This window comes from Monopterus albus, unplaced genomic scaffold (assembly GCF_001952655.1).
Source record: "Monopterus albus unplaced genomic scaffold, M_albus_1.0 scaffold162.1, whole genome shotgun sequence".
Lineage (NCBI taxonomy): Eukaryota > Metazoa > Chordata > Actinopteri > Synbranchiformes > Synbranchidae > Monopterus > Monopterus albus.
This window is the reverse complement of record NW_018128042.1, coordinates 523657-551017: the sequence shown is the minus strand read 5'-3', so window position 1 is coordinate 551017 and position 27361 is coordinate 523657. Positions and strand designations below refer to the sequence as shown.

The 27361-nt window shown below is 40.3% G+C and overlaps 2 protein-coding genes across 4 annotated transcripts in view; one reads left to right on the top strand and one right to left on the bottom strand.

Annotated features, from left to right (window-relative positions):
* bmp6 (bone morphogenetic protein 6) overlaps nt 1-26564 on the top strand; it is a 50903-nt gene extending 24339 nt beyond the window's left edge. Inside the window, exons 2-8 of one of the 2 annotated variants that reach the window (XM_020615327.1) lie at nt 1629-1821; nt 4917-5065; nt 5609-5806; nt 12766-12842; nt 13888-13998; nt 14784-14942; nt 26371-26564. In XM_020615327.1, the coding sequence (XP_020470983.1) occupies nt 1629-1821; nt 4917-5065; nt 5609-5806; nt 12766-12842; nt 13888-13998; nt 14784-14933 (878 nt within the window). In that variant the 3' untranslated portion in view covers nt 14934-14942; nt 26371-26564. Of the gene's footprint in view, nt 1-1628; nt 1822-4916; nt 5066-5608; nt 5807-12765; nt 12843-13887; nt 13999-14783; nt 16338-26370 lie in introns of those variants that run through there. The other variant, XM_020615325.1, reaches the window with a different exon arrangement.
* txndc5 (thioredoxin domain containing 5) lies at nt 16419-24992 on the bottom strand. 2 transcript variants are annotated; one of them, XM_020615328.1, is made up of 10 exons: nt 24672-24992; nt 23623-23775; nt 23139-23244; nt 22944-23040; nt 22114-22229; nt 21765-21851; nt 21103-21273; nt 20446-20528; nt 19831-19960; nt 16419-18779 (listed from the first exon to the last, which is right to left on the bottom strand). In XM_020615328.1, exons 1-10 carry the CDS (start codon nt 24854-24856, stop codon nt 18657-18659), a joined length of 1251 nt encoding a protein of 416 aa, XP_020470984.1. In that variant the 5' UTR covers nt 24857-24992; the 3' UTR covers nt 16419-18656. The 2 variants fall into 2 exon arrangements, with proteins under 2 accessions (XP_020470984.1, XP_020470985.1); XM_020615329.1 differs by having other exon boundaries at nt 21109-21273.
* Nucleotides 26565-27361: the final 797 nt, after the last annotated feature.

The window sequence follows — 27361 nt, the reverse complement described above, 5'->3', positions numbered from 1 at the left end:
CTCACTTTTAAAGCAGTAGCTAATTATTGAGCTTTCGAGTTGTTGGTTGGTGGATTAGCTTCAGAAAGAGCTAGGGCAGCTGTTTCTAGTCTTTATGTAGTCTGTAGGTAACAACCTACTGGCAGCAGTTCTATATTTGGCTCTTCTGTTATCTTTTGTTATCTTTTTGTCTATTAATGTATGCATTTATTCTCCTTTAAATGATGTTTTTATTGTAACCTAGAGCATATGTTGTAGAAAGGTGCTCTAAAAAATTAGAATTATTACATTTAGTGTATAGACATAAAAATGGTATCGATCTTCTGATCTAACTCTTGAAAATAAGGCAAATAAACGTATTTCCCCAAACTTTAGTCTGATCTTATAACTAAAATCCTGCACACTGGAAAACCTGCAGCAGTAGAGGACAGACCTAGGACATCTGTTGGACAGTGCTGGACATCTGTGTTTGGTCCTGGTCTGCAGGTGAAAACCTGGGGTGGTAGTGTACATCCAGCTCTTGTTTTCCCGGGTGGTCTGTATTTTCAGTCTGAGGTGGTGAAAGCCTGCCGAACCTTGGTGCACTGAGTGGAACCCAGAGAGGCGATGATGATTCTGTGTGGTAGTGTAGCGTATCAGAATATATATATAAACAGTAAGAATGTGGTGATGTGTGCTCTTGGTGCTCAAGCAATTTTCTAACTACTTTTTTGTGTTTGGTAACAGAAGAGCAGAATATACAAATACTGTATGCTGTATAATGGCTGTCTTGATAATCACAAACTAAGATTGCACTTAGTGACAAGAAACCAGTTTAGTCTACAAGAAGAGGAATGCAGAAAATAAACAGCTCAGCATGCAGAATAAAGTTCTTGTCAGTGAACCTAGTTTGTGATTTTCAGAATATAGCACATACTTGTGGCTTAGCATTTATTGTTTATGTCTGCATGTATATTTCTGTACACAGCCTTCTAATTGCATCCAGCATACCCCTCTTTATTCATTTCCCTCTTCCTGTTCTGTGTTTTCAGTTGACAATCTGACTCTACAGACCGTTTGCTGTGGAGAATAACCTCTAGCTGAAACAGGAACCAATTCACTAAAGAGCACATTATCATTATGGTTCATATTGCACATAAAACATAGGTGGGAGTGAATTTTTTGGTTTTTGTCACTTCATGCCACCAGAAGTGGCCAAAGAATGTCTTTATGTTTGCTGCCACCAACAAGAAATGATGGGCTTTTACTTTGGACTGGTGACAACAGGGTTTTATTTAAGGAAACTGGAAACCACTAAACCTATTAGATCTTAAGTATAAAACACAGGATTGTTTTAAATGCTTCTGTGGCCAACCTAAGCACAGTGTCTGTGAAACGAATGAAGGAAATGTGTTATGAGCATCAAACAAGTCAATAAAAACACATTACAAAGGTTAAAACAGATGATGTTGATGACTACCGATCTTAAGTACAAATCCAATTAAACTGCAATTCTTCTACAGTGCTTATGCTGAGAAGTAAAAGAAAACTATCAGTATTTAACTTGGTAATAACTATTTTTTTTCACTTCCTGTTCTGTATTATCTGTATTTCTTTCTCTGTGTGGATAATGTTGTGACACTGTGTTTGTGTATGTTTCCATCCCACAGTGGAGTACGACAGGGATCTTTCTCCACAGCGCCGTCACCACAAGGAGTTTAAGTTCAACCCCTCACAGATCCCTGAGGGCGAGGCTGTCACCGCAGCAGAGTTTCGCCTCTATAAGGAGTGTGTGAGTCACTCCTTCCGCAACGACACCTTCTTACTCAAAGTCTATCAGGTGGTCAAGGAGCACCCTGACAGGTAACACGCACAAACATAGTGCTCAACTTTTAAGATAACTGGTTTGAATTCTTGCACCAAGAAAGAAATGCAGAGCGAGGCTCTCACTTCACCCAGCAACCTCCATTACTGTATATTTTGATTTCCCCTTATTCCCCCCATGATTAACCTTTTGTTCACACTGGACATATAAAGTACTGTACCTCATTATTCCAGTACTTTCTCTCTATCATTCTTCCTGTGTGTTACACAGACTCTAGATTCTTGTCCTGTTCATAATGTAAAATCAAGCAAAACCCACATCTTACAGAAATAGCACAGTTTCAGCTACCATCCCCAAATGAGCACAGCTAATCCATGCCAAACATTTACATTACATCTGCAGGGATAGATAAACATCCAGTAAGATTTCTGAAAGATATCTGTGTTTTATCAAACCTGCAAAGCCAAAGTGATAAGCAACACTAACATGAAGAGAATGTCTGATTCATGTTTTTAGGCTTATGTAGGCCTGTATATTTTGGTTAACAAAGAATATACACCAGGCAACTTTAGCCAGTTTAGGGACCCATTATATTTGATCATTATATTTTGTGTTAAATAATAGAAAGAAACAATATCTTTAGGTGGAGTCTTTAACACCAAATGAGAGCTGGACTACCAAATGTTCTAAGACTAAACCTAAGCCGCTCTGAGGTCCTTGGATTGAAAAGTATCATGACCTGAGCTGTAAATGTTAGCACAGTACTTACCTTTTGAACACTTTGTTGTGTGTTAAATTTTTAATTGCTAAATTGCCATTGCTGACTTCTGTCTACACTTAATAACCTATAATAAAACATGTTTATTTCAAATATATTAATAATCAAAAACTGAAATCTCTCTTGAGAAAGGTATTTTGACCCATAATTCAAGACTTAGTAGAAGCCCCTTTGGCAGCAATTACAACTTTACATCTTCTTGGATAAGTCTCCACAAGCTTTACATATACTGTATCTGCAGTTTTTGTGTTATTGTAGGATAGGATTTTTGCCTTGAAGAAAATTACAGTCTGTATAGTGCATAATCAGGTGGAGAAAAATGCCATGCTGTGTTTATGCTTTGTAGGAATACATTCGAGCTGCAGCATGCATTCACTGACAATACTAGTATTAATGTTTTGACATTAAAGTTATAACTGAAGAGTTTTAGATTCTTTATTATCCTCCAGTTTTGAATGAGGTTTGATGGTTTATCCAAGAAAATGCTTTAGTCTTTAACATTTATTTACTTTTGCAGAACTGTACTTTTGTAATTGCCATCCTTCCTGTAAAAACCTGACTCCCATTTTGACTTTAAGCTGTAATGACAGATTTGTAAACTACCCCTTAGGTACGCACGTATTTGCATCCATTTATAGTAAAGTAAAAAAGTAATTTTCTTATTGTATGGAGAATTTCTTCATCCTATCCCTCTAGATGTCTACATTTCATTACAGCAAAGCATATTGTATCAAAAAACACAACTTTGACCCTTGACCTTATTATTCCAGTGCCTTTAAAGCAGTCATTCAATAAGACATTTTGCATTGGGGGTGTGCCCTGCAGGCAGCTCTCTGATTTGCCCCTGCTATGTGTGACGATGAGGCGGAAACATCACTGGCCCATGCTGTGACAAATATATGAATTTAGTAGGGTGAAGTGTAGGTGAGGTAAAACTGAATGTAGACACTCATACAGAAGACACACTCTCATTAATGACAATTAAGAGGCCTGCTCAGGCATGACCTCAGGGGCATTCTCTGAACACCTGGGTGATTGTGAGGCTTTGATGTCGGCTCCGGAGGAGGTCCAACAGATCCGACGCTATGTTATTACTCCTGTAATAGGGCAGTGGGAGGACAAGCCCTCTTATTGCTCAGACTGTGTCTTTTCTGCATGTCTTATACTCTCTTTTCATTAAACACTCCAAAGGCATATTACACAGTCCTATTCTTCACATTTTACATGGCCCTCCATTTTGAAAGACCCATTTCATTCAAAATATTGTAAGTGGTATTAAAAAATACCTGCAGCCCGATAGTAAAGTTTTAATTCCTTCTTTTTCCCTGTCCCTCAGAGAGGTAGATCTACAGGGGAGTGCAGAGCAGTGTATCCCAGCATTTTCTGTTTAGTGGGGCTATCTTCCTCTCCTTTTGTTATGATACTGTTACCCTGATACAAACCAAGCTCTTGTGTTTCCCTTGGTTTCTGATGACTCTGTATGGTGGGTCCCGGCCCAAAAGGGATGTAAAATGACCACAAAAGACTCAAAATTACTTCAAAGTGATAAAAATACCCATAAAAAGAAGCAATACAGCCATAAAGATATACAAAATGAGAAAAACTAAATTAAACCATAAAGACAATGCACACAAGAACTACAGAAGATGGAGGCCCCCACCCTCCTATGTACAGAAGGGCCTCCATACTGACATGGGGGCCCATTGTCTCAATCTGTTCACTTGTTTTCCCAGTTGTCATTATATGGCTATTATTCAGTACATAATGACTTGCACTTCTGATTATTTTCCTACTTTCTTATTTCGTTACTGGTCTGCCTTTCTTTTTTTTTTGGATTGTCTTTTTATACTGTATCATTTGAAAAATAACAACCTGCTAATTTTGGCATATTCATTGTGACACATGATATTGACACTTGGGTTGCCACATGTTTAACTGTGGAGTCAAACAAATGTTAAGATGTCTGTAATATTCTTTTTTTAAAGTTTAACCTAGACTTTTTGATAGTTGCCCAAAAAAAGCAACTTTAAATTTCATAATTTTTGGTGTTAATAAAAGCCAAAATGCTTACTAACTAGCTTCTTCTACTTCTCTAACTAGCATAGCATAGCTGTTTTGAACTTTAAAGGTCACCTTAGCTAACCAGCTAAAGGGATTTGGTGCAAGGTTTCAGAATGTTTTCTAATTTCTCTTCCATTTATTATTATTATTATTTTTATTAGATGACAGCCTAGCATTACAAAGTGTAGGCAAAATGGGTTTTTGTTTAATTATTGTCACCCAGTTTGACTTTGATGATAATGTTGTATCTCTCAAACTACTTTCTCTTTTGTATCATCTCCCACATCCTCCCAGAGAGGCAGACCTACTCCTGCTGGAGTCTCGCAGGCTGTGGGCAGCTGAAGAGGGCTGGCTTGAGTTTGACATCACTGCCACCAGCAACCTGTGGTTGATGAATGCAGCACACAACCTAGGCCTGCAGGTCAGCATGGAGACTAGCAGCGGTAAGAGATCTTCATGGGCTGACCACCCCCAGAATCAGATTGGACATCCCTACCATAGTCAAAATGTGATGCTTGACAGTATTATTGAATGGAAGATGCAAAACAATAACACATTTTTCTGGTGCTTTATAATTGATGTTGGTCAAATTAGTTTTATATAATGCATGCAGCATGATATTTGCATTCAATGGGGCAGCAGTGATGTCTCTGGCCAGGATTAAATAAGGAGCAAGAAAAGTTAGCTAAAGAAAGCGCTATGTACTGTATATCTCTTTTTTACACAAAATAAACTATTTGATTCTTAATATATGATTTATTATTACATAAAACTAAGGGTCTAATTGACCTTTTGTGTGTATTTCAAATGTGCCACCCCTCTTTTAAAGCACAGAATGCACACAGTTTTACGACATAAGCTCATTGTCCAGTGAACACATTTTGCCACTTCTTGAGAAAATAACTAACTAAAAACAATGTAGTTTCAAGAACTGGTTCAAATCAGCGCAACCATAGTGGTAAATCTTACTGTATCCACTCAAACAGGACAGAGCATCAGCTTCAAGGAGGTGGGGCTCGTGGGCCGTGACGGTGCACTGGAGAAGCAGCCTTTTATGGTGGCGTTCTTTAAAGTCAGCGAAGTGCACATCCGCACCACCCGCTCAACTGGGGGCAAACGTCGCCAGCAGAATCGCAACCGATCCACACAACCACAGGAGGGATACAAAGGGCCCCCTCCACCAGGCCAGTCTTACACCCCTCTAGACAATGACTGAATCTTAACCGACCTCATTACACAGTGTATCCATGAACAAAATCAAACCTCCAAACTGAACTCAGCCTTACCTCATTACATTTATAAGTGATCATTGTGTACATTGGGTGGGTGGCACCCCTAGCATGTGTTTGAAGTCTGGGTAAAGTATTTCTCTTTGAGATCCTTGATATATTGGACTGGTCTCCAGCTGAATCTCTCTGTAATCAGCCCTCATCAGACAAATATCCCTCAGTATGAGACAGATGGGTGGTGTTAGTGAGAGCAGAGAAAGGAGTTTAAGAATTGAGGTCAGACAAAATTGAAAAGAATTTCTGTATGATAAGTACACAAAATAGCAAACCAATACATAGTGAATAGTTGATGAATTAAGATGAAGATGACAAATCCATCTTGACAGGTGACCTTATCCTCTGAATCTCCTCATTAGTCCTCTCTGCTCCTTGATCTACTCACACATGATGTAATGAGCAGGTATAACCTCTGAAAGCTTTTCATATTAGATCAAACACTACTCTGCCCACCTTTCACCCGCTGTATAGGTCTGTCCAGACTTTATAGCGCCTGAAGATAAGCTGCTCTCATGAGGCTTCATTGTGTCAGCACTATAGTAACTGGCTAATTTGACATATGAAGCATGTTAATATTAAGCCTTCACAGCTCAGAGTTTTGACTCTGCTTTGTATCAGAAGTAAGGCCCGTATGCAGCAGTAAATAAATTGTCCCCTGCAGACAAACACCTCTATACATATTGATGATAGTTCTAAGTATTCATATACTCAGTCTTCTTATATCCGATGCCAGAATTCTTGATTTTTGTATGCAAGCATCGTCGGTGTGTTTCCCAGTAGGTTACACTGTGCTGTTGTTAACACGGGAGGTTGGAAGTTGAATTCCTGTAGGGCTTTTTTTAAATAATTGCAGTAGATGAAAGCTTTGGCTGACATAACAGAGAACAAAGACTCATCATTTGTTATGCTACAGGACAGTTTGAGGGTACCACATGTTCAGTTTTGGCTCCAGAACTAGTCTCTCCTCTACTCAGCTGTCACCTTTGGCTCGAGATGTCCTAAGATTTCTTAAGACTTTTAAGTCAAGATGTTTGGAAGATACTGATACTGGGCTATGCTGGTGGATCAGATGGCTGTAGCGCACACCATGTGCTCACAATGTGGATCAACATTTCTGTGATGGGTGTCATCTCTGTTCTTTTTCAGTGTTTGAGGGAAAATTTATGACAAATGTAAACAGAAAACTGCTCAATGCTATCATATATCACAATCTGCTGCTCAGCTACTTTTATAAACAAATGAACAATTTAGGTTGACTGTAGTCTATCTACTTCAGTGACCCAGTCTTCATCAGGAAGATTGAGAAAATATTCTGTGAATTGAGTCTGTGCAAAAATCTGCACTACCAAGGACAATCTGTTAAATATGCGTCCTGGAGGATTGGACTTTACATAACCCAAAACATCAAGCCCTCTCTGCCTTGCCATTTGGGACAACTGGAAGTGTAAATATTTAGATCCTACACAGGAAGTGAGGAGGCCCCCCTCGCGACAGCCGAGTGTCCGCAGCCAGCAGTGGACTACTGAGACTGGACGTGATGGGAGGATCCATGAGGAATTCAGGAGGGCATATGGTTTCAATACTGCATCACTCACTCCAGAGACAGGGAGGAGGGCAGGATAGAGAGCATCCGTCCTATGAGTGCTCATGGGGAGAAACAAAATGTGGACGTTGTCCCCTCATTTGTGTTTGGCACACAGCTACAGTCATCAGTTCAGGCCACCACAGCTCCAGCTAAAAGGAGCATTTCACCAAAAATTCACCCCCCAATACTTTTTGAGGGGAAAAAACCCTGTGATCTGAGGCCAGGAGGCAGCATCGTGTTTGTTTTTAATTACTTTAGTGTGAACTAGAGGCTTTAAAAACTTCCTTCAGCAGTTGCCTTCATGTGTGTTCACTAAAAATAGTTTCTCTTCTCTGCCATAACTGCACACTCCTGACCTGAGTGGTGAAGTACTGCACTGGTTTAACAGCATCTCTCTCTCTTTTATCAGCTTGGTGCCGTTTTGTCCCAGTATTTACACTTACTGACATCTTATAAATTTGGCTTTAGTGCTTTGCTTTGTCATAAATTAGTAAAATGCATTTGTCAGTTCACTAAAATGTAAAACAACCTTTTAAATAGAAACTTGATTCCTTGAGGGGGTTTTGGTTGTTCTTTTCTCATTTTCACTATTTTATCAAGCTGAATTTAATATGACATGCTATTATTCCAGTTTTTTTTAAAAGTACAAATTCAGGCAAATATAATTATTCAGGGTTAGTTTTGAGACAGTGTTGTGATTATACTGTATGTAGCTATAGTAAATGATACAGTACATCAGTTTTTTCATTTTTCAGTCAGAAAAGCAGACAGTTTGCAGACCAAGCCGGGTTTGTATATCTTGTTTGCTTGTTTAATGGGCCAACTGGTCAAGTGCTATTTTCATGTAAATTTGGAATTATGAGTAGAATACATGGATATTTTTGTCAACAGGTTGCTTCTGCCCCCTCTGGGTGTGGTAAATGCTGCTGTGTACCTTGCCAAAAGAACAATACAACACATTTAAAGGTAATTTAAGGGTTTTGGGAACGAAGAAGGCTGGGGAGGTAATGTTTGTCTGGTTGGGCTTTGGCTGAAGTTAACCATCTGGGGAAGGAATATCACTTCCTAGCACAGCACAGTGGCCTGTAATTAGGCCTAGTCAGTCATTAGCTGCACGGCTAAAAGACTGACTGTGCTAACAGTGCTTCTTAAAGAATTATAATGATGTGGTGCTTGGCCTCCTCTTCTCCCTCCCCCTCCTTTTCTGTGCGCTCCCTCCCCACCCCAACCTCTTTTTGTTTACCACTGGAGTAATTAGACATAACAGAGCTCCCCTGCAAGGTTTAATAACCTCTATGATGAAAGACAAGAAGAAAGATAAACTTCAGTAGTCGTGGTTGGTGGGAGTGAAAAGAGAGGAGAAACATCTTCAAGTCTTCATAGCTGTCAGAGCACACTCCTTCTTTCTTCAAGGCTGAAGACCCAGATGCTATTTTAAACAATGGACCCAGAGAACCCAAGTTTTCTGTTACCACTGCCGCCGCCTCTATGGGAGTTCATGTAATTGTTACTGTAAAACTTAGTCTTTTCTTGTTCCAAAAATGAGTCCTGATTTGAGCAAACTACAGACTTAGAGTGAAGTGGTTTGAGAGGTTGTGGCCTATGTCTAAATGACACACACACCCACACACACTTCTTACATGGAACACCTGGGCTATAAAGTCTGAAACAGTACCATTTGATTCTTGTATTACATAGAACAAGCTGTGATAAAAATAATTTATAGCCTTTTCTTCCTGATAGAGGGGCTGGTGAAAGTTGTTTCTTGGGCTTATTAAAGAGCACATAGTGTAGTGAAGAGTCAATATCAGCCCAGGACTCATACAGTACAGTATATAGAAAGTCTCATATTTGTCTCTTCCTTCCCACTTTTGCTTTTAATCAAGGAACGGAAAAGAAATGAATGGGGGCCTAGAGGAAGCCGGAGCTTAGCAGTAGCTGTGTGGCATTAAATTTTTACAAGCAGGAAGGGGAGATGTGGTTTATGGGCCCCACAAATCTGGGCTTTACACTCAGTGAAAGCCCACAGTAAATATCAGCTTTATTCCTCTTAGAGAGACCCACAGACTGTGACTGCTGATGGCTTTGAAGGCAAAGAGGAGCAGGGAGAATTAGCTGTGTGCTTGTGAAGAAAAGGGAATGTTGTGCTAAACACTGGGCTTTGTGCCGTACAACATACAAGATATACTTTTTGGGGTTACTGCTTGTAGCATACACTTAATCGATATAACATTTCTAATACATAATAGAACACTCTTGTTATTTGAAATGCATCCAAACATTTCATTTTGGTACAACTTGAAAAATATACTTTTTTTTTCTTAGCATCAGCCTGTGTATACTGGCTTCAGAGAAAGAAATCTGAGGAGATTCATTGGCCCTGCCTTTAGACACAGATGCCTAATGATTGATTGTGTTAATGCTGCTGGTGTAGAGGTCTGAATAGTGTGTAGTTAGCGTTACAGCTTCACTAGCACTCAATCCTGTGCTGTGATTTGACCTGAAGCTGAATGTCATGCATCATAAACCAGACCTGGATGAGAGAGCATGGAGCTCTCTGCGAGAGTGTGTGAGAGATGCAGTTTGGGACAGTGTGTTTATGCCAGTGCAGGACTTGAGTTTGGCTTTTACAGTGACGTGCTGACTGGCACATAGATGCTGAGGTCAAAGTTATTAAAGCTGCAGCGGTTCCTATCGCGTTTCCTTTCTTTATAAATTTCAGCTCAAGTTCACATCAGGGCAGCTCACTCAGCCAATCAGGTTTATTCTTGGAGTGGCACATTTCCTCTGTCCTTGGATGTTTCCTGCATATAAAAACTGTACACACTGTAGCAGACCTATTAACTAAGGTCTTCATACAGTAAAGCTGTTACTGAAGACGTCAGCAGGTCAGTCAGTCCACAGGGAGGCACAACGAACATGTGACCCACTTTCCATGTGTATCATCTATGCACACACATGGAGATGTACATTGAGCCTACATGCATGCTTGAGTGCACGTATACACATGAAGACATACACACTGGAAACCACACACATATAAACTGTATTTCCACATTAGCGGACACCCAGCGAGCTGCCCTTCCTTTTGGAAAGGAAGGAATCCTAAACTGGGGAAACAGCTGACTGTATACGACGGCCTCACCCTGTCGTGACTAGTCTCACCTTTAGTTTCCTGTCTCCTACTGAATCAACAGGAATACTTCTTTTCCAATGATTTAAAAAAAAAGGTTTAAAGATGTTGATCTCATTTGATCTACATTGGATTTGGTCGATAAAGAGATAGTAAAAATGTGGCATTATTGTGGGTTACATAGTGATTCTTATGTTTGTGTCACCTACTATAGTCATTTATTGTATTTATTATTGTACTATACTATAGAAAAAGTTTCTAAATGCTTTTACACATAGTGCCTTATTCTTGTAGAGCACCTGCACATTTTAAGGCAGTGTTAGTGCCACACACTACTACTTTCTCCCTCCCTCGAGCTGAGATGACAAACCAAACTTGCTCTCTCTCGCTCTGTCTCTCCCTCTTTATACTTGAGGTGAGTTCAGCTCAAACACACGTGTGGTCTGTGCAGTCCGGTCTGCAAGTCTGTTCAAAATGAAACTTGATTTGATGATGAAATCTTAATGCAACTAGCACTGGTGAACTTAAATTATAACTCTTCCTTTTAATGAGCGGCTAAGTGTAATTTGCCCGTTAACCAGATAAACATTGGGTCATTTGTGTGTGTCTAAGAGTGTGCGTTTGTGTATGTAGTGTAAATGTCACTGGTAATGAATGATAGAAGGAGAGACGAAGGAACCAACGTCAGTGAAATCCCTTACATAATTGTAATGTGTTTGAATATGCTGTACATCTGGTGTGTGTCCAGCTCCAGCTGACTAAACAAGGTTACTGGTGGTGAGTTACTGAGGTGAGTGGCTGGGTGGTGGCTGTCACTGAGTGACAAATCCCTGTCTACAGTCTGACTCACGCTCTCACTGACAGACAAGCACACTAACCTTTTTGAAAAAATAAAATCATACAATGCGATTAGCACAGAGATAAGTCTAGACATTTCGTTATTTACTTGTTTAGATGTTATATGACAATTGTTTCTTGCAATGCAAACAGTTCTTCTCTATGATTGTCCATAAGAAGAAAATGTTTGTATGGATTGACAGGATAAGTGGCCACACCATACAGGCAGACATGAGCAAATTTGAAAACTCTCAGCTGGCTGTCTTACCTAAAACTACGTACAGCCTTCAAGCTGCAAGCTGCTTGCAATGTACAAAGTTACTGTAGCCTACTGTAAATATCTTAAGCAGTAACTCAAGATGGAATCAGAAACCCAATTTGTAACTCCAAGGAAACAGGTAACCACTATAGGTTTTCTCTGGCAGTCAGTTAATGGTTTTGTAATTAGATTTGCAGCGTGAGAATGTGCAAACCAGCAACCAGCTGCAATTAAAATCACTTGTGGGCTCTGAGCTTAAGCATTGCTTAAAGGCATCATGGGGCCACTAAGGCATGCTAAATTTGCTTTAATGTTATGGTGGCTGTTAAGGCACATGGATGGATGAGAATCTTTTGGGAATACAAGACACTAACCGGTTCCATAGATTTCATTATCACTCTTATTGTCTTTCTCTAGTCCACTTGTGAAGAAAACAGCCATCTCAAAATAATAAAATCAATGAGGCAAGACAGAGAAAGTAAGTGTGAGTGAGCGCTTGAAATGTCAGTGGAAAGTCACTGTCTTGACTTCATTGTGTTGACTGACGCCAGCAATGACCTACTCGACTAAAAAGCAAACCTATACCTGGGACTGTTTGCAGCTGTCCATCCTGCTGCTGGGCAGCTGCAGAACGGAACAGAGATAATTAAGGCCTGCAGGGCAGGAGAGCCCGTAAACACAGGTGTCACAGTGTCACCAATTCCAAGCAGTATTTGAAGGCTGATGAATTCAGTTAGGCGTGCGTTCAAATGCATTACACAGCAGATGAATGCGAAGCACGTACGGTGAAGCGAGTGCTCTCGTCTACGCCCTCACATGCCTCTCCACCCAGTGCATTACATGAGGCGTATTGTGTTATTCTTTTGCTCTCAGATTCATAATGTCATGCGTCACTTTCACAGGGTTTAAGTGCTGAATGAATTTTCATGTCACGTAGGAAGCCACATGCACAAGTTCAGGGCCATGGTGTAATACTGGTGTGTGTCTGCGGTACCTTTTAAAGATTTAATTATCTGATCTTTTTTTTTATTTCTCTGTTGCAGATTATAACAGCAGCGACCAGAAGACGGCGTGTAGAAGACATGAGCTCTATGTCAGCTTCAGAGAGCTGGGCTGGCAGGTAGCGATCCAAACAAGTCCTGATACACACGTGGTGATTATGTGACCCTCATGCTTTGTCTCTTCAGGGCCAATTTGATAGTCTCATCAGTGTTTACATACTTTATGTAGAGCAACACTAGAGGCCAAGAAAGTCATTAGAATTTTCAAATTGTAATTTGGTATATTGATGACACATAGATAAATAATACTGGATGTACAGTAAATCTACATTTGACTGTGATGATTGTGCATTTCTTCCATAATCAGGTCTATTGTGTACAACAAGTGATTACACAGCTAAATATGTCAGAATGCTCTTTGGAGTTTGTTTGCAGTGTGGTGATAGTGCCACTTGTCCAGTGCTCTACCCTACTGCCAGGCTAATATGAAACCGGTACTACAGTACCAGTCAGGGGTGGAAGAAGCTCACAAAGTCAATTATAGTAGTTTGGTGGGAGAAGACCTAAGTCTCAGTCTGCAGGTTTGTGTGTTTACTTGTGTTTGTGCATTTAGTAGGTGACAGACAGAGGAAGAAATACAATAGAAGGGTTGTGCGCATCTTTCCAGACAAACTGTGAGCTGTCAACACAGCACTGACATCTAGAGGGAGACTACCAGCACACGCTGTATCACATACACAAAGCAACACACAGGAAGCGATCTCGACAGAAATAAAGGGACATGCAGAGCAGACATTAACACAGACAGAAGGGCACACCAGATAAAAACATGAAAACATGTCCAACAGCAGCAAAACATGCAGAGAATATGTGAGTGAGACAATAATATACAGAGAGGAGGGGTGGTGGAGAGACTTATGGTTTCCCTCAGAGATTCCACAGACAGACAAGTGTTTGAGCAGATGAGGTAAACATTGTTTAGTCAGTTGTTTACAATGATGCAAAGATATGCACACTAGTATTGTGGAATTGCCAGATGCAACCGTTTTAGTATTTCAAAACACAGATATATACCGTCTTACCTCTATAATAGGCCTTTAGAACACTGGGATGTTTAAAATGAATTTCCACCTGCTCTGTGCTGCTGTCATGTGTTTCTCTAAGGATTGGATCATTGCTCCTGAGGGCTATGCAGCCAACTACTGTGATGGAGAGTGCTCCTTCCCACTTAACGCCCACATGAACGCCACCAACCACGCTATTGTGCAGACACTGGTAAGGCCCTCCCACAGGAGGATATCTTCTTTGACATCATTCTTTGATGGTCATGCATTTGTCATACCCTTATCATGTCTGCATCATTTGTTGTGTTGATTAAAAGACCTTGCTCAAACATGATTTTTAACATACTAAGAGACCGTTGGGTCTTTTTAAGGTTTTAAAAATCAATGAATATTTATTGTAATCTAATTATTAATAAAGGAGCACTCCACTGATTTTTACACATGAAGATCAGTTTGCTTGTCCTTAATAGTACCGCTAAACCTGTGAAAAAAGTTATCCGTCTTATTGCTCTGTAGGGAGTTGTTAAAGTGTGAGAGAATCTATTGTCTAATATGTATTGTTAAATTAGACTGGGGCATTAACAGAAAGCCTGTGTAGGTGCTGAGAGATGTGGACATGAAGGGTGTAGGAGAGTTGCACTGTGGGGAATGTAGTGTTTTCTTGACTTCGGTTGCTTTGATTTTAACCATTCTTTTTTTTTAAATATCACACAAGTTCATAATGAAAGTGTAATACTAAAATGCTGATGACTCCTATAAGACCATCTCTTATCCCTTTTAATAAATGCTTTAATTCTAATCTAAGTCCTCCAGTCTATAAATGAGGCACCGCACCCTCATAGACAATAATATTTATCTACTGTATTTTCAATGCAGACCATCACACCCTCATAGACAATAATATTTATCTATTTTGAATGCAGACCATTGGTTTAATGGAAACAGTGCCATATCCCAAATGCATAAGGGGACTAAAGTATTTTCTGTGATTTTCAGGTGCACCTGATGAACCCTGAGAATGTACCAAAACCATGCTGTGCCCCCACCAAGCTGCATGCCATCTCAGTGCTCTACTTTGACGACAACTCCAACGTCATACTGAAAAAATACAAGAACATGGTGGTGCGGGCCTGTGGCTGCCACTGACATCATCAGGTACCAGTAGTGCTTGGTTGAAAGATGGGTTGGCAAAGGGCTGCAACTGCACCAGTAACTTCCTGGGTGAAGTAGAGATCAAGTAGACACCAGTTTTCCTGCCCAAACCTTCAGCCTGCAAGGACTGTCCATTTACATGTTCTACTCTAATTATCTTGGGACAGCTCAAGACCTCCATCTAATAAGATAATTTTAATGCAAGGCATGAGACTAAGAGGGGACCAAAAACAACACCATATGGGTGTCATCTATAGGCAACATTAGCCCACTCCAGTGTTGAGCAACCAAGCTGTCTATCACCTCTCAGTTGGCTGTGGATTGGTGTCTTCACTTTATGGGTCTGCAAGCGAGTGAATGTGTCCGTGTGAGAGAGAGAGAGGGTAGGGGAGGAATAGTTAGTGTTGAGGTCTGTATATATTTTATGAAAGTGTTTGCATGAATGCCTAAGAGGCTACTGCACCTACTCCCACAGTGAGAGGGTGTGAACTGTTGTGGGACCAGTCTGAGCACTGCTTTTCTTCTGTTCATCCTCTCAGACATAAAAAAAAAATCATGGCAGATCGGTTCTCAGATGAGGTTCATGTAGTTCTCTACAGCACGTGGCCCCGGGCCGTTGACTCACCGAAAACCAACAGTAGTCGGTCTGTCATCCAGTGGGATGACAGAAAATGTGTGAAAATGGCTTGAGTCAGGTGGGAAAAGTTCATATTTTTCTTTACTCAAACAATCTAATGCTAAATATGTATGATTGGAAGCTGTAGATTCACATTTCCTTCCTTTTTCCTAATGTATTTTTTTTCCACAAGCCATATTTGCCTTCCTAAAATATAATATAGTGACTGCAGGCTATTTTAATAGTGCGCTGCTCCAAATATCCCCTCCGTGTCAATATTTGCCAGGCTCACGCTGCGCTGCAAATCACCAGACTGATTCAACATGATGCATGTCGTGGCTAAACTGATGTTTTTCTCCAAAGAAACGAAGACTAAAGCCGTATCCCTCCAACATACCGCATATGGCCAGCTCCATGTTGCTTTACTCACAAAGTTAACAAACGTTTCCACCCCTGACAACCCATCAAGAGATTGTGGAAAAACATTCAGCAAGTCAAAAACAGCCAGCAGAACGTTCCTGTGCCAGCTTTCTGAAATTAGCCCTTTGCTTTTTCAACCCTGAAGGTAAAATTATGTTGAGATTTGTGTCCAGTGCTGACATCTTTGTTACTGTGAGCTTTGAATGATGTGGAGTCTTTTAGAGAGCATATTTTAAATGAACTAATACCAGTAAGATTCAAAATACTTTATGTGCCTAACCAACCAAATTACAAAATATACCTCTGGTAAGCTGCTGTTTACATTTGTGATCATGTTTAGACTGTTTTTGTAAATACTTGTACATTCTCAGCTTATTTATTGCACATTTTGTTAAAAAGGAAAATCACACATATATTAACAGATGCAAGAACAAAATGAAAACTTATTTTGGAAAAGATTTATTATGAAATCTCATGTTACAACTTGCCATTATTCACTCTTTTTGTACAAAATCCATGGGTAGTGCACAACTCACAAGGAAAGAGAAAAGAAATCTGTCACTGGAGTTTCTTAGACCATGTGCTATCCATAAAAACTTTAACTGACTAAAAACTGCTGTGTCTGACTGTTTGTAAACCTGGCTTGGACAATAATCGGTGCCCTTTAACATGTAGCACTTATCACATAACCTGGATCAAAGAGCATTTGCATTGGAACAGCCACAGCCTTTCAGGTGGGTGCAGTTTACTACCCCATGAGTAATCACATTAAGGTGTACTGAAACAAACGTGTTGGCAAAACTGCAAATATTGTTGTATCCAGCCTTGTGACAGATTACATTTTCTTGGCCTCAGACTATTGCATGGATTAACCCTCCCTCTGTACAAGCTACATTCATGGGTTGATGGGTATATTACAATATATAGGGGACTAAAAAAAATCTCAGTATGATGAATTAATCTGTTTACAATTAAACAGCTAAATAGTGATTTATCTTGGTTACACATGGTGCTGCTTTTTCTACTGCATAAATGCTACGTTCAGATTGCTGGAGCCACTCAAATCTGATCCCCCCAGTTCACGAGCTCGACAGTGTTCACACCAGAGCTGGATTTGTGTCACACACATACATGAATGTGAACCACGAACAGAAAAGATCGGAGCTGGAAAAAAGATCAAAATTGAGCATCAAGGTCTGTAATGTGAACGTAGCCTTAGTCTGGCATTCTGGATTCTTGAAGATATTGGTCTCACAGCCAGTCAGAGAAGATGACATCTGTAAATACTATTTGGGAAGAGGGACAGTAAATTATACTGTATAGACCCACGATGCAGCTGGTTCAGTAAAGAATAAATCACAATCACAGTCAGAGGTGTGATACAATGGTAGCTAGTCCACCTGAGCTGGAGTCACATTCTGTCTGTTCCATCCTCACAAGTGTTGTTATAAAATTGTCAAACCACAGATGTAAGCTTGTCAATGCTGTGATGGAGCCTATTCTTTCCTTGAAAAGATGACCAGAAGAAGAGAACCGTTACAAAGAGCAGTGACTGAGGGTTCACCGCCACAATCGAAGGTGCCACACATGCTACTGGTGTTTTATCACCTGATACTGACTCCAAGTGACCCAACTGTCCTCTCCTCTGAATGCAGCCCTGACATGACAAATATAACACAAGAACTTCAGATTCACATTTTTGTACTACATTTGGGGATAACAAACATTTCACATCAAGCTGCAGCTGTTCCAAATAAGGAGAGTCTGTTGGCTGTTTTGGAATAAACTGATAAAACCCATCATGATCAGTGCAGGCCTAAGACCCTGAATGCTCAGTGGAGAAGAGAAGGATGGCTCACAAGAGTCAGACCAAACAGCAGTCAGACCAAACGTCTTTGTTCTCTGCTGCTTTCATCATCTGACTGTGCAGTGATAGAGCAAGAATATAGACAAACCGTTTTCTCTCTCAAACCAAATGGACAATGCTGCAGGCCAAATTTGGAATTCTGCACAAAGCAAAGAAGTGGGTCAGTTTGCAACCAGAAACAAATGCATCTCACATTGTTTCACATAAACATGAAGGGGAAAGCAAGTATGGTCTAACTGCACTGTAAGACATTTAACACTGTTTTTAAAACTTTTAAACAAGCACTGTTCTTTCCAGCTTATACTGACATTTCCCTCAGAGGCAAGTCAGATTGGCTATCACTGACATGGATATAAAGTGCCCCCATGTTCAGTGACGCAAAGTTTACAACCTTTTGAATGACAGCACTATAATTTTAATGGCTTGTGGTTTAACAATATATCTCATTTATAAAGCTTTATATTTAAAAAAGTCAAATGTCTATAGAAAGTAGGTCAAAAACTAAAGGTAGAAACTGGGACATTTGTCCCTAAGTGACCGACTGAGCAGTGCTTGTCAGACATATTACTTCAATTGCAGACAGCAGTGAGAAATACATTCACACTCCAAATACTTGACTGAATCACTCCATTGTTGAACACTGGAAAAAGAATGGTGGGCGGCTTCAGTCCATCACTGGCCGACTCCTTTGTGAATAGAACCCGAGTGAAGAGAGAGAGAGAGGCTTGGCTGCTGTAGGAGACAGAGCGCTTTCCTACTGGCCACATACAGTATGTTGTGTAGGTGAGCAGAGTGAACACTGACTTGACCAGTTCTATAGTTCATCTCTTGCTTGCCTCATCACGAAGCTGTGCAGGCTCTCCAGATCGCGGCCACCGTGATGCTCATCGCCCTGCTCCCCCGCCCTGAACATGATCAACGTGGGGTAACCTTGCACCTGGGGATAGAGGACAAAAAACACAACAGAGAATTATTCATTGTGCTTACTCCTGTTTTAAAGTATTCCTACTTTTGTCAATGTGGCACACAGTGTGAAAACATTCCAGAGTATCTGTCCACCAAATGTCACAGTCACAGTTTTTATACAGATAATACTTTTCTATAAAGACTAAAAATTACAGTGGCAGTGAAAAACCTGTCAAATTGAGATGCATCTTTATATACAAGATGTACTGTATAAAACAACACACCAAAACAGGCAGTTTACCATCATGACTCAGCACTCAAGTCAAAAGATAACTGAACTGTGGATCCTGAACTCTGACTCAGCAATTTCGCACTCAGACTGTATATAGCGACAAACTGGCTTAATGGTTATCCATACATTTCAAACTAATCTAAATAGTAATGGTATAAAAATCTTCATATTCAGTAACAGAGGTTCTTATCACTTGATTATATTCAAGTGAAAACTGAAACAGGACAGCTGCTGTACCTCTTCAATCAAAAATACCGATCTTAAACTGTTCAGTCATTTGTATTTTCTGATACTAATATTGGAATCTGAAGACAAATTCAATAAGGGATTTAAAACTAGACTGAGATTTTATATTTTATTATTGAATATCTTGTCACAGGAATAACATCTGACCATTTTTCTTTAATTCTAGGTTTTTCTACATGCTATTTGAAAATAACAGGCTATGACAAAGGCATTTGGTTTTTTTTTCTGCACTTGACTGCGACTTAAGTGGCAATAATTTAGTGAGGAGTGCATGGTGACTTGAAGGGTCAAGTTTAGGAGCTGGTCTTGACTCAGGACTTTGTAGCCCCAACTTGGGACTGCTTTAGATATACAGTCTGTAGCATCTTATTCAAGTACGCAGCAGTCATATTATTTTATGGCTCTGTGATAAAACTGCCATCTTGGTTTTATTGCATCCTGTATATACTGAGAGTTATAGTGGGTATGCGAGAGTTAGAGTCTGTCATGTTTGAGTTAGGTGGTGTCATATTGTGTCGATTGTGGATGTCATTCACATACTTACAGAGTACTTGTTGCACAGTGTGCGCTCAACAGTGCAGTCCACTTTGGCTATCTTGACATCAGTAAGGCCTGGAAACTCCTTTTTGGAAAGATCCTCCCATGTTGGAGCAAGGTTCTTACAGTGGCCACACCTAGAGAGCAGGATAACACAGAGTGCATCACTAAAACTAATCAATAAATAGTTTGGAGAAGGTTATTTTAGGGTATGATCAATATTCAGATTCATTCTCTTGACATTTGATTCAAACTCTTTTGACAGCACTTAAAGAATCATACAAGAAGCATTCTATTAAGGATCCACCAATACCAGTATCGGGTCCGATACCACCCTCTAGTACTCCTACTCGTACTCATAACAGTTGTCTGATATAACACACCAGTAACACCTTAACAGCAACATTATGTTAACTTCGAGCTGACAGGGCAGGCCATTAGGTGGACCACAATAAATTGCAGCAGTGCAGGGATTTTTTTTAAGATACTGTAAGTTACTCCCTACATTACATACACATCAACTCATCCACAGTAACTCAGTTCTCGGGCACTGACAAGCTAATTCTCTCTTTCTAAATATCAGTAGGATTTACATGTTACTTGTTCCAAAAATGGTTCTTACCATGGTGCATAAAATTTGATGAAGGTAAACCCCTTGGCCACCGTCTCCTCAAAGTTGCCCTCAGTCAGGACCAACACGTTGGACTGTAATGAGAAAAAGAATAAAAACTCTGGATATTAAAATATACTCGTGCGGATCTACAGTACTATTACACAGTCAAAACCCTTTCTGCTTAAAAAGGTTTCTCTTCACTTTGTATAGGAGCAACTTTACTAGGTTTAGATACCGTGGGTACTGTTTTGGATCCCACTGATGTTCACATCAACTTGTTAAAAAAAAAGAAGACATGCTTCATAGACTGGCATATGTGCAAATGTGTGACAGACTTTATCAGGTCAGTAACAGCGGAGCACCAGCTAAGAGGAACAAACTAGGAGATACAGATTCCATTGCAGAGATGCAGCCATGCAGTTTTGCAGCAGGAAACAGTTCTTCTTACCAAACTGCACTCTTACATGGGTGCTTTGTTCAGAGATCTATAACTACATGCAGGTAAAGATGGGAAATGTCCATCCCACAGATGCATCAGTGGTTGTACTGTGATATAACAGCTGCTCATGCAAAGTAGATTCCTACTGAGCATACCAGGAAATACACAGAACGCAGGAGGAATCTTTTTTGTGTACGACCTTTCTTTTCTCTTTTGTTCACACCCACCTTTACCTCTTCTGTGGCCGGCTCGTCAGAGGGAACCTCATTTGCTTTTTGTTCCTCATTTGGTTCCTCATTTGGTTCCAGCTCTTGCTGCTCAGCGACAGCAGCCTTCAGCTGGTTGTCCACAAAGTCTTTAAATGAGTCCAAATCTCTTTTTCCTTTGTACTGTTCTGTCTATGAAAAGGCACACACATAAAATAATTAATACCTCACTGAATAGCCTCCACAAGTATGGCAATCTGAAAAATGTCTTTACATAATGAAATATGGCACGTTCATGTTAAGACATTTTTATGATGTATGATGAAGGCTGGGCTTACTTTTGAAACCCTATGACTAAGAACTACAGACACTATTTTACACCATAAAACAACAACTAGCACAGGCTCAGAATAACTTAATGATCAAGTTGTTTCAGTGCTGACTGATGTTCATTGGCAACCATGTAAACATCACTGCTGCTGTGATTATCATGCCAGAATTTTTACAATGGTGGCAAGAAAAAGTAAGTGAACCCTTTCAAATTACCTGCATTTATGTATAAATTTGTATAAAAATATGGTGAAATCTTTATCCAAGTTGCAATGTATTTATTTATACATGCAGGATAGGTTGAAGTCTAAAGATTTGGAGAGTTGCTACCAATTCCAAAACTACTACTATACCTTTTGCCCGTTGTAGAAGAAAAGTAGTGTGGGATATCCCCTTACACCGTTGTCTGAACACACCTCATAGTGCTGTGTACAGTCCACCTAGGCAAGAAATACATGAACATGTGTTAAACTAGAATGAAACATCAAGGCAAACATTCACCCTGCAAATTTGCAGTATGTTTGCAGTTTTTATGAACCAAAAGGCAAACAGATAACATCTCATATGACCATCATCCTGTTCTGTCCAACACAAAGAGCAATAACGGTATAATAATTGCAGTAACAATGCTTGCCATCAAAGGTGTGTCACGAAGGCAGGATTACTTGCAGCATGAACCTGAACACAGCGGAAACAACCCACCTTTCCTATCTTGATGTCATCAGAGTGCTCAAAGGTGGTGGCCAGCTGCTCCCAAATTGGGGCCATGGCTTTGCAGTGGCCACACCATGGGGCAAAGAACTTAATAAAATGGGCACCTGAAACGAGAGGAGGAAAACCATATAAGAAAAGGAAACAGAACACAAAGGAAAAAGAAAACCAACATAAAACAATACATTTAGAGTCAGGTTTTGATTTGATGGACCAATGTACCAAACTGCATCCACTACAAATTCAACACAGTCTACCATATTTAGAAATACGCACCTCTTATACAGAGGTTTTAAGCAACCACTTTCATGTTGTTTATTGCAGCTATGCTGTCAAGAAATAAAGGTGCAGGCCTCAAAAATCCTTGTCATATCCTGCCCTTTTTAACTTTCCAAACAAGATTTTTTTTTTTTTTTTTACCAAAACACTCAACTTCAGAGGAGCTTAGGAACCATCATTTCAACAAGAGCACTGTTTAATTTTGTAGCCGTCATATGAGAATCCAGAAATGTGAAGTGAACAGAGAAATCTTGTACAGCTGGTTTACACTGACTAACACTATGGATTGTGGCTTGGGTACCCATGTGAAAAGGTTATGTAAATCAATACAATAAGGTTTGACTAGTGTGTAACAATGGATCCCCAAACACTGTTCACTGTGGCTGAAACCTGAAAGTGTACTTTCAGGTTTCAGCCACACTTAGGACAGGATGCAGCTGTAGAAATACACAAGCTCAGGTTTGCTACTCATTTGCCTAACCTCACTGTTACAACAGTACTTTCATGAGCATAGGCCAGTATATCTTAAACTAGAGCTTTACCTCTAGCTATGTGGGTCTTGAAGTTAAGCACAGTGAGCTCATGCATGCCCTGTTTGGGTTCTGGCGGTTTGGGAGGCTCCAGTTCACTTTCTGGTTCCTGGAGGGCACACAATATCAAGTATCTATGAACACACTGTCATTGCACTGCACAGGTCTACAGTTTATAAACTCGAGGTGTTAAGTGAATGAACTCACCGAGGGCTCCTCCTGGAGTGTCTTCAGCATCCAGGTCTCCAGAGACTGCAGATCTCTTGGCCCCTGGTACTTAACTGCCTCCTGGTCTGGCTTAAACAATTTCAGCCTGCAAGTAATACACAGAATACATTTTACATTTTAGCATGATAGACTTCACACAAAAATATTCTTGACCACAATGACCTATGCATGCACAGACAATTTTCTAAGCAGTCTATTTAATCACCACTACAAGCTAAACATCAGGAAAATTGTTCTTCAAGTTAACATGCCAACCACATGACTGCTGTGTTTGCACGTGCGATATGCAGTGGGCAATGGCCAAGATTTAAGAGGATAATCTTATGATACTAACATAATATTTAACTAAATGCAGGTCAATATGTTACTTATTTGTCAATGAGTGATGGAAAAGACTTGTTCTTATCCTTCATGCAACAACCACTGCACTGAGACATTTATACATATAATGTATAATACATACGTTGGGTAGCCTCTAACCCCATGGACGTTGGAGCAGAACTTAGTGTCTTGGACGCAGTCTACTTTCACCACGTACACCGGGGGCTCATCCATACCATTGTATTTGTCTGCCAGTTCATTCCATGTTGGCTGTAACATCTGGCAGTGGCCGCACCTGGACAGAGCAGTGGTAAATAAACAGTCATCTTTTTCCCAGACTAAACTGTGATCCTAGTTAAACACTATTATGGCACAAAACTTATTTGAACTTTCAAAGAAATATGAAAATACTTTAATAAGAGCACATGTGATAACGATATGAAGGTTTATGGTGGCATATCGGAGGTATCTTACTCTCAGAAATAACATTTTGATCGTGGTCAAGTACAGAAACATTTGATTTCTCAACTCTCTTCTGAATGATCAAAAATATTAATAAAAAAAGGAACAAAACGGGATGAACCTCTGATCATATCTTTGTATTCAAGACCCATCTCTAACGCTGTACCCATCTCCCTTTCATCACACTGAAGTTGCATTACATAAGGTAATAATCTAATCTTACTGTTCCTCCTTTTATTATGAATTCCAGTGGACATCCATGGACATGACACTAGTCAATCAGTGTGTGCCACGTAAGCGCTGCTTCCTATACTACAACTTTAACGGTATCTTACCATCTGCAGTAGCTAGCTATGTACAGTGTCACTGGGTGTGTTAACTGGCTACGTTCCCAGTTCAAATGTCAGGAAAAGTTTTCAACTAAATACTAGCATGTAGCAAACTGTTAGCATCATGGATCAAGTTGTGTAAAGACTCTCAATGCGCTAAACTGCAGTTGGCGAACTGTTTGGCTATGCTACTTAGCAGCTAAGCTAACTGCACAGGTTGGCCATAAGGAAAGGGCTAACTAGCCAAATGGGCTGCCTGCTAACTTGCCGGTCAGCTCTAATCCTAGTGCAAAAAGTACAGCTTTTTCAATTTTCCGTGAGATGTTAAAGAAGGACAAAGGTTACTACCCATACATTCATTCAGCGTCACCTGGAAAAAAAATGGTAACTGTTCACTTACCATGGGGCGTAAAACATGACAAAGTGGGGTGCAGTGGGCACCGCCTGGTTGAACATCTCCACCGTATATGTGTGCTTGGAGTGCTCATCGTCTTCTGCACCGGCGTCGCAAAGTGCACCGTAGAACAATAACGAAAAATAAATAAAACACAGTACAGTGTGTGTGCAATTCATGGCTAGGACCATGGTAAATCTCTACGGGTGAATACTGTCCCTGCTGGTGTGAGCAAATCTACTTTCAGCCTGCCCGCCTCCGTGGGAGGTTCCGTTTAAAGGAATGTGGACTCTGGACATACGCATGTGGGGATTCTTGTTACTGCAGATGGGCATGCAATCATCAATGTGGGGATTCTTGTTACTGCAGATGGACATGCAATCGTGTTGTGTGGTAGTCCGCAAGCGCTTCGCCAGTTAAGCTTGCATTCACGCACCGCTAGCCAAGCGTGTCCCCCTTCACTTCACCTGGAATCGATGCTCAGAGAACGAGCTACCCATGAATGGCTATGGATTTACATAGCACAGCAGTCCTGCAGTTAGCGGAAATGCATCTATAAAAGTTTAAGGACATAATCAACAGACATGGACACGTTTAAGAACTGTTGGGTGGGGCATGAATAGCCTACTAAGCTTTTATTTTCCGGAGTTGTGTCAGAACTTTAACACTTGCCAATCTATTACTTTTAATTAGACGATAAGGTTGCATATCTGGCTATATTATAAAAGAGAGGCTACTTAAAACCAACCTAACAGCATAGGATACAATACAGACCTATGTGCTTCTAGATAATCAATTGTTTTGTCAGGCTGATTGCTCAGTTCTGCTTGCAGCTGAAAACATTCCACTTATGATGCACCCTGGGGTCCGATCAGACTCCAACTGCACTGGCACCAAATATCAGCAAAACTGAGGTTTTTGTGTGTGCCTTAATGTTCTCCATTTTTAAAGTACCATTTTACCAGTTCCTGATTTTGAACTTCATCTTTCCTTTCTGGAATTTAAGTTTTTGTATATTGTGACAAAGGTAGGCACAGAAAGATGGATTAAGATTGTGTATAATCAATCCAGTGAAACTGGCACTGCTCTACTATCTCCCTCCATGATATTCTGTTGGCTGCAAACGTATTGGTGTTATTCCAGCTTCCCTGTCCCATGTTTTCAAATTATGGTCCTTAAATTATCCCTGTCTGCCACCTAGTGAAGGCTACAGCCTAAGAAGGTTTTATGAACAAGGAACAGTCATTTAAAACAGCCGGGCATGAAGGGTCCTCTTGTGTGCTAAAAGTCTAAAACACCGGCTGTCAGGCCAAAGAGGTCACTTTCTTTTGCACAGAGAGAACATAGACAAAAGAAAAGCACAAAAACCAGGGTTAACATTGACTTGGCTTTTTGAGACGGAGGGTGATAAAAACAGCCAAAAGACTCAAATTTGATTTACATGTGGCATTTTAGTGTTGAGAGAGTGTTATGATAATTTCCCAATACAACTGTAAATTTAAGAGACACACCAGAAAACCAGAATGCTGCATTAGAAGAACGAGTAATAGTATTATCTTATATAGTGGAAACCTCACCAAGGCCATATTTAATATAACATTTTATAATATCAGTAGGCCTATGCATTAGAAACAAAACAAACTGGTGCATCGTTACCCTTGACCTTTTCTGTTTTCAAATTTGTTTTCTGTATTTATACTTGCAGGAGTGACAGGTTGTCCTTAATAACCCAGCTGTTCCCCAGGGGGCTCACCAGCCTCACCTGCTTGCAGTAGTCACAGGCACTTGGAGACTTGGAGGTAATTCCTGGAAATGCATCACATAACCAGGAGCTTGACTACTCAATACTGCAGCAGCGCCTGGGACACACCCTATCCACCCTGACAGGTTCAAATGAGAGCCAACCTTCGAAGGAGTATAGAAACTTCTTTGGTAAAAGACTGAACTGAACTAGTCAGCTTCAGAGGTGCTAGTAGAGGGGTTTTCTTTGGATAGAGTCCGGATAGCTCTTTCCCCATTTGCTAAACTAACATACCACTGGCTGTAGCTTCATGTTTACCTGATAAATATGAGAGTGGTATTGATGGTGCTCTGACAAATTTATGAACTGTGTCAACATGGAAATCTTAAAAATATTGATCTAATTAATGTTAAAGTTTAAATACATGGGAGCAACAATAAAGGCTGTCCTCTTAATGGTTGTGGACTACCTCACAAATTCAGTTCAAATTACATCCTGCTTTTTAGCACTGCCAAGGAAAACACCTAAGAAACTTTAAGAGGACTCTGGAATATTTCAGAGACTATTTCTGACTAAATCTAATTCTTCCATGTAAACATATGGGAATCACCCTACTGGGCACTCAAGACTTTGTGTAGAAATGCTTTTAACACTGTGTTCCCACAGTTGGACATCATACAATCAGGCAGGTGTGTTTCCATTCAGAACACAGAGATTCTATCACATCTGGGACACAGGATGACCAACGGAGGATAACAAATGTCATTTGCAGATAGCTTACTAGAGTCGCTGCAGCAAGTACTTGTGTTGGCAAAAGACAGTGTGGAAATGGCTCGACTGGAACAATACCAGAAATAAAAATTAAAGGAGAGGAATTGGAAAGCACCTTGCCTTTCATCTGGGTGGCTAAAAGAAGGATTTTCAGAAATGAGACAGCATGAAAGAGGAGGGAAAG

Bases quoted from the DNA above. Each gene is read 5' to 3' on its own strand.
- txndc5 (XM_020615328.1), bottom strand. From the start codon at position 24,856: ATGGTCCTAGCCATGAATTGCACACACACTGTACTGTGTTTTATTTAT. The intron at 21,852-22,113 runs GTGGGTTGTTTC...TTTCTTGCCTAG, and splicing joins ATGACATCAAGATAGGAAAG to GTGGACTGTACACAGCACTA. The intron at 18,780-19,830 runs GTAAGTATGTGA...CTCTATCCCCAG, and splicing joins CACTGTGCAACAAGTACTCT to GTGCAAGGTTACCCCACGTT.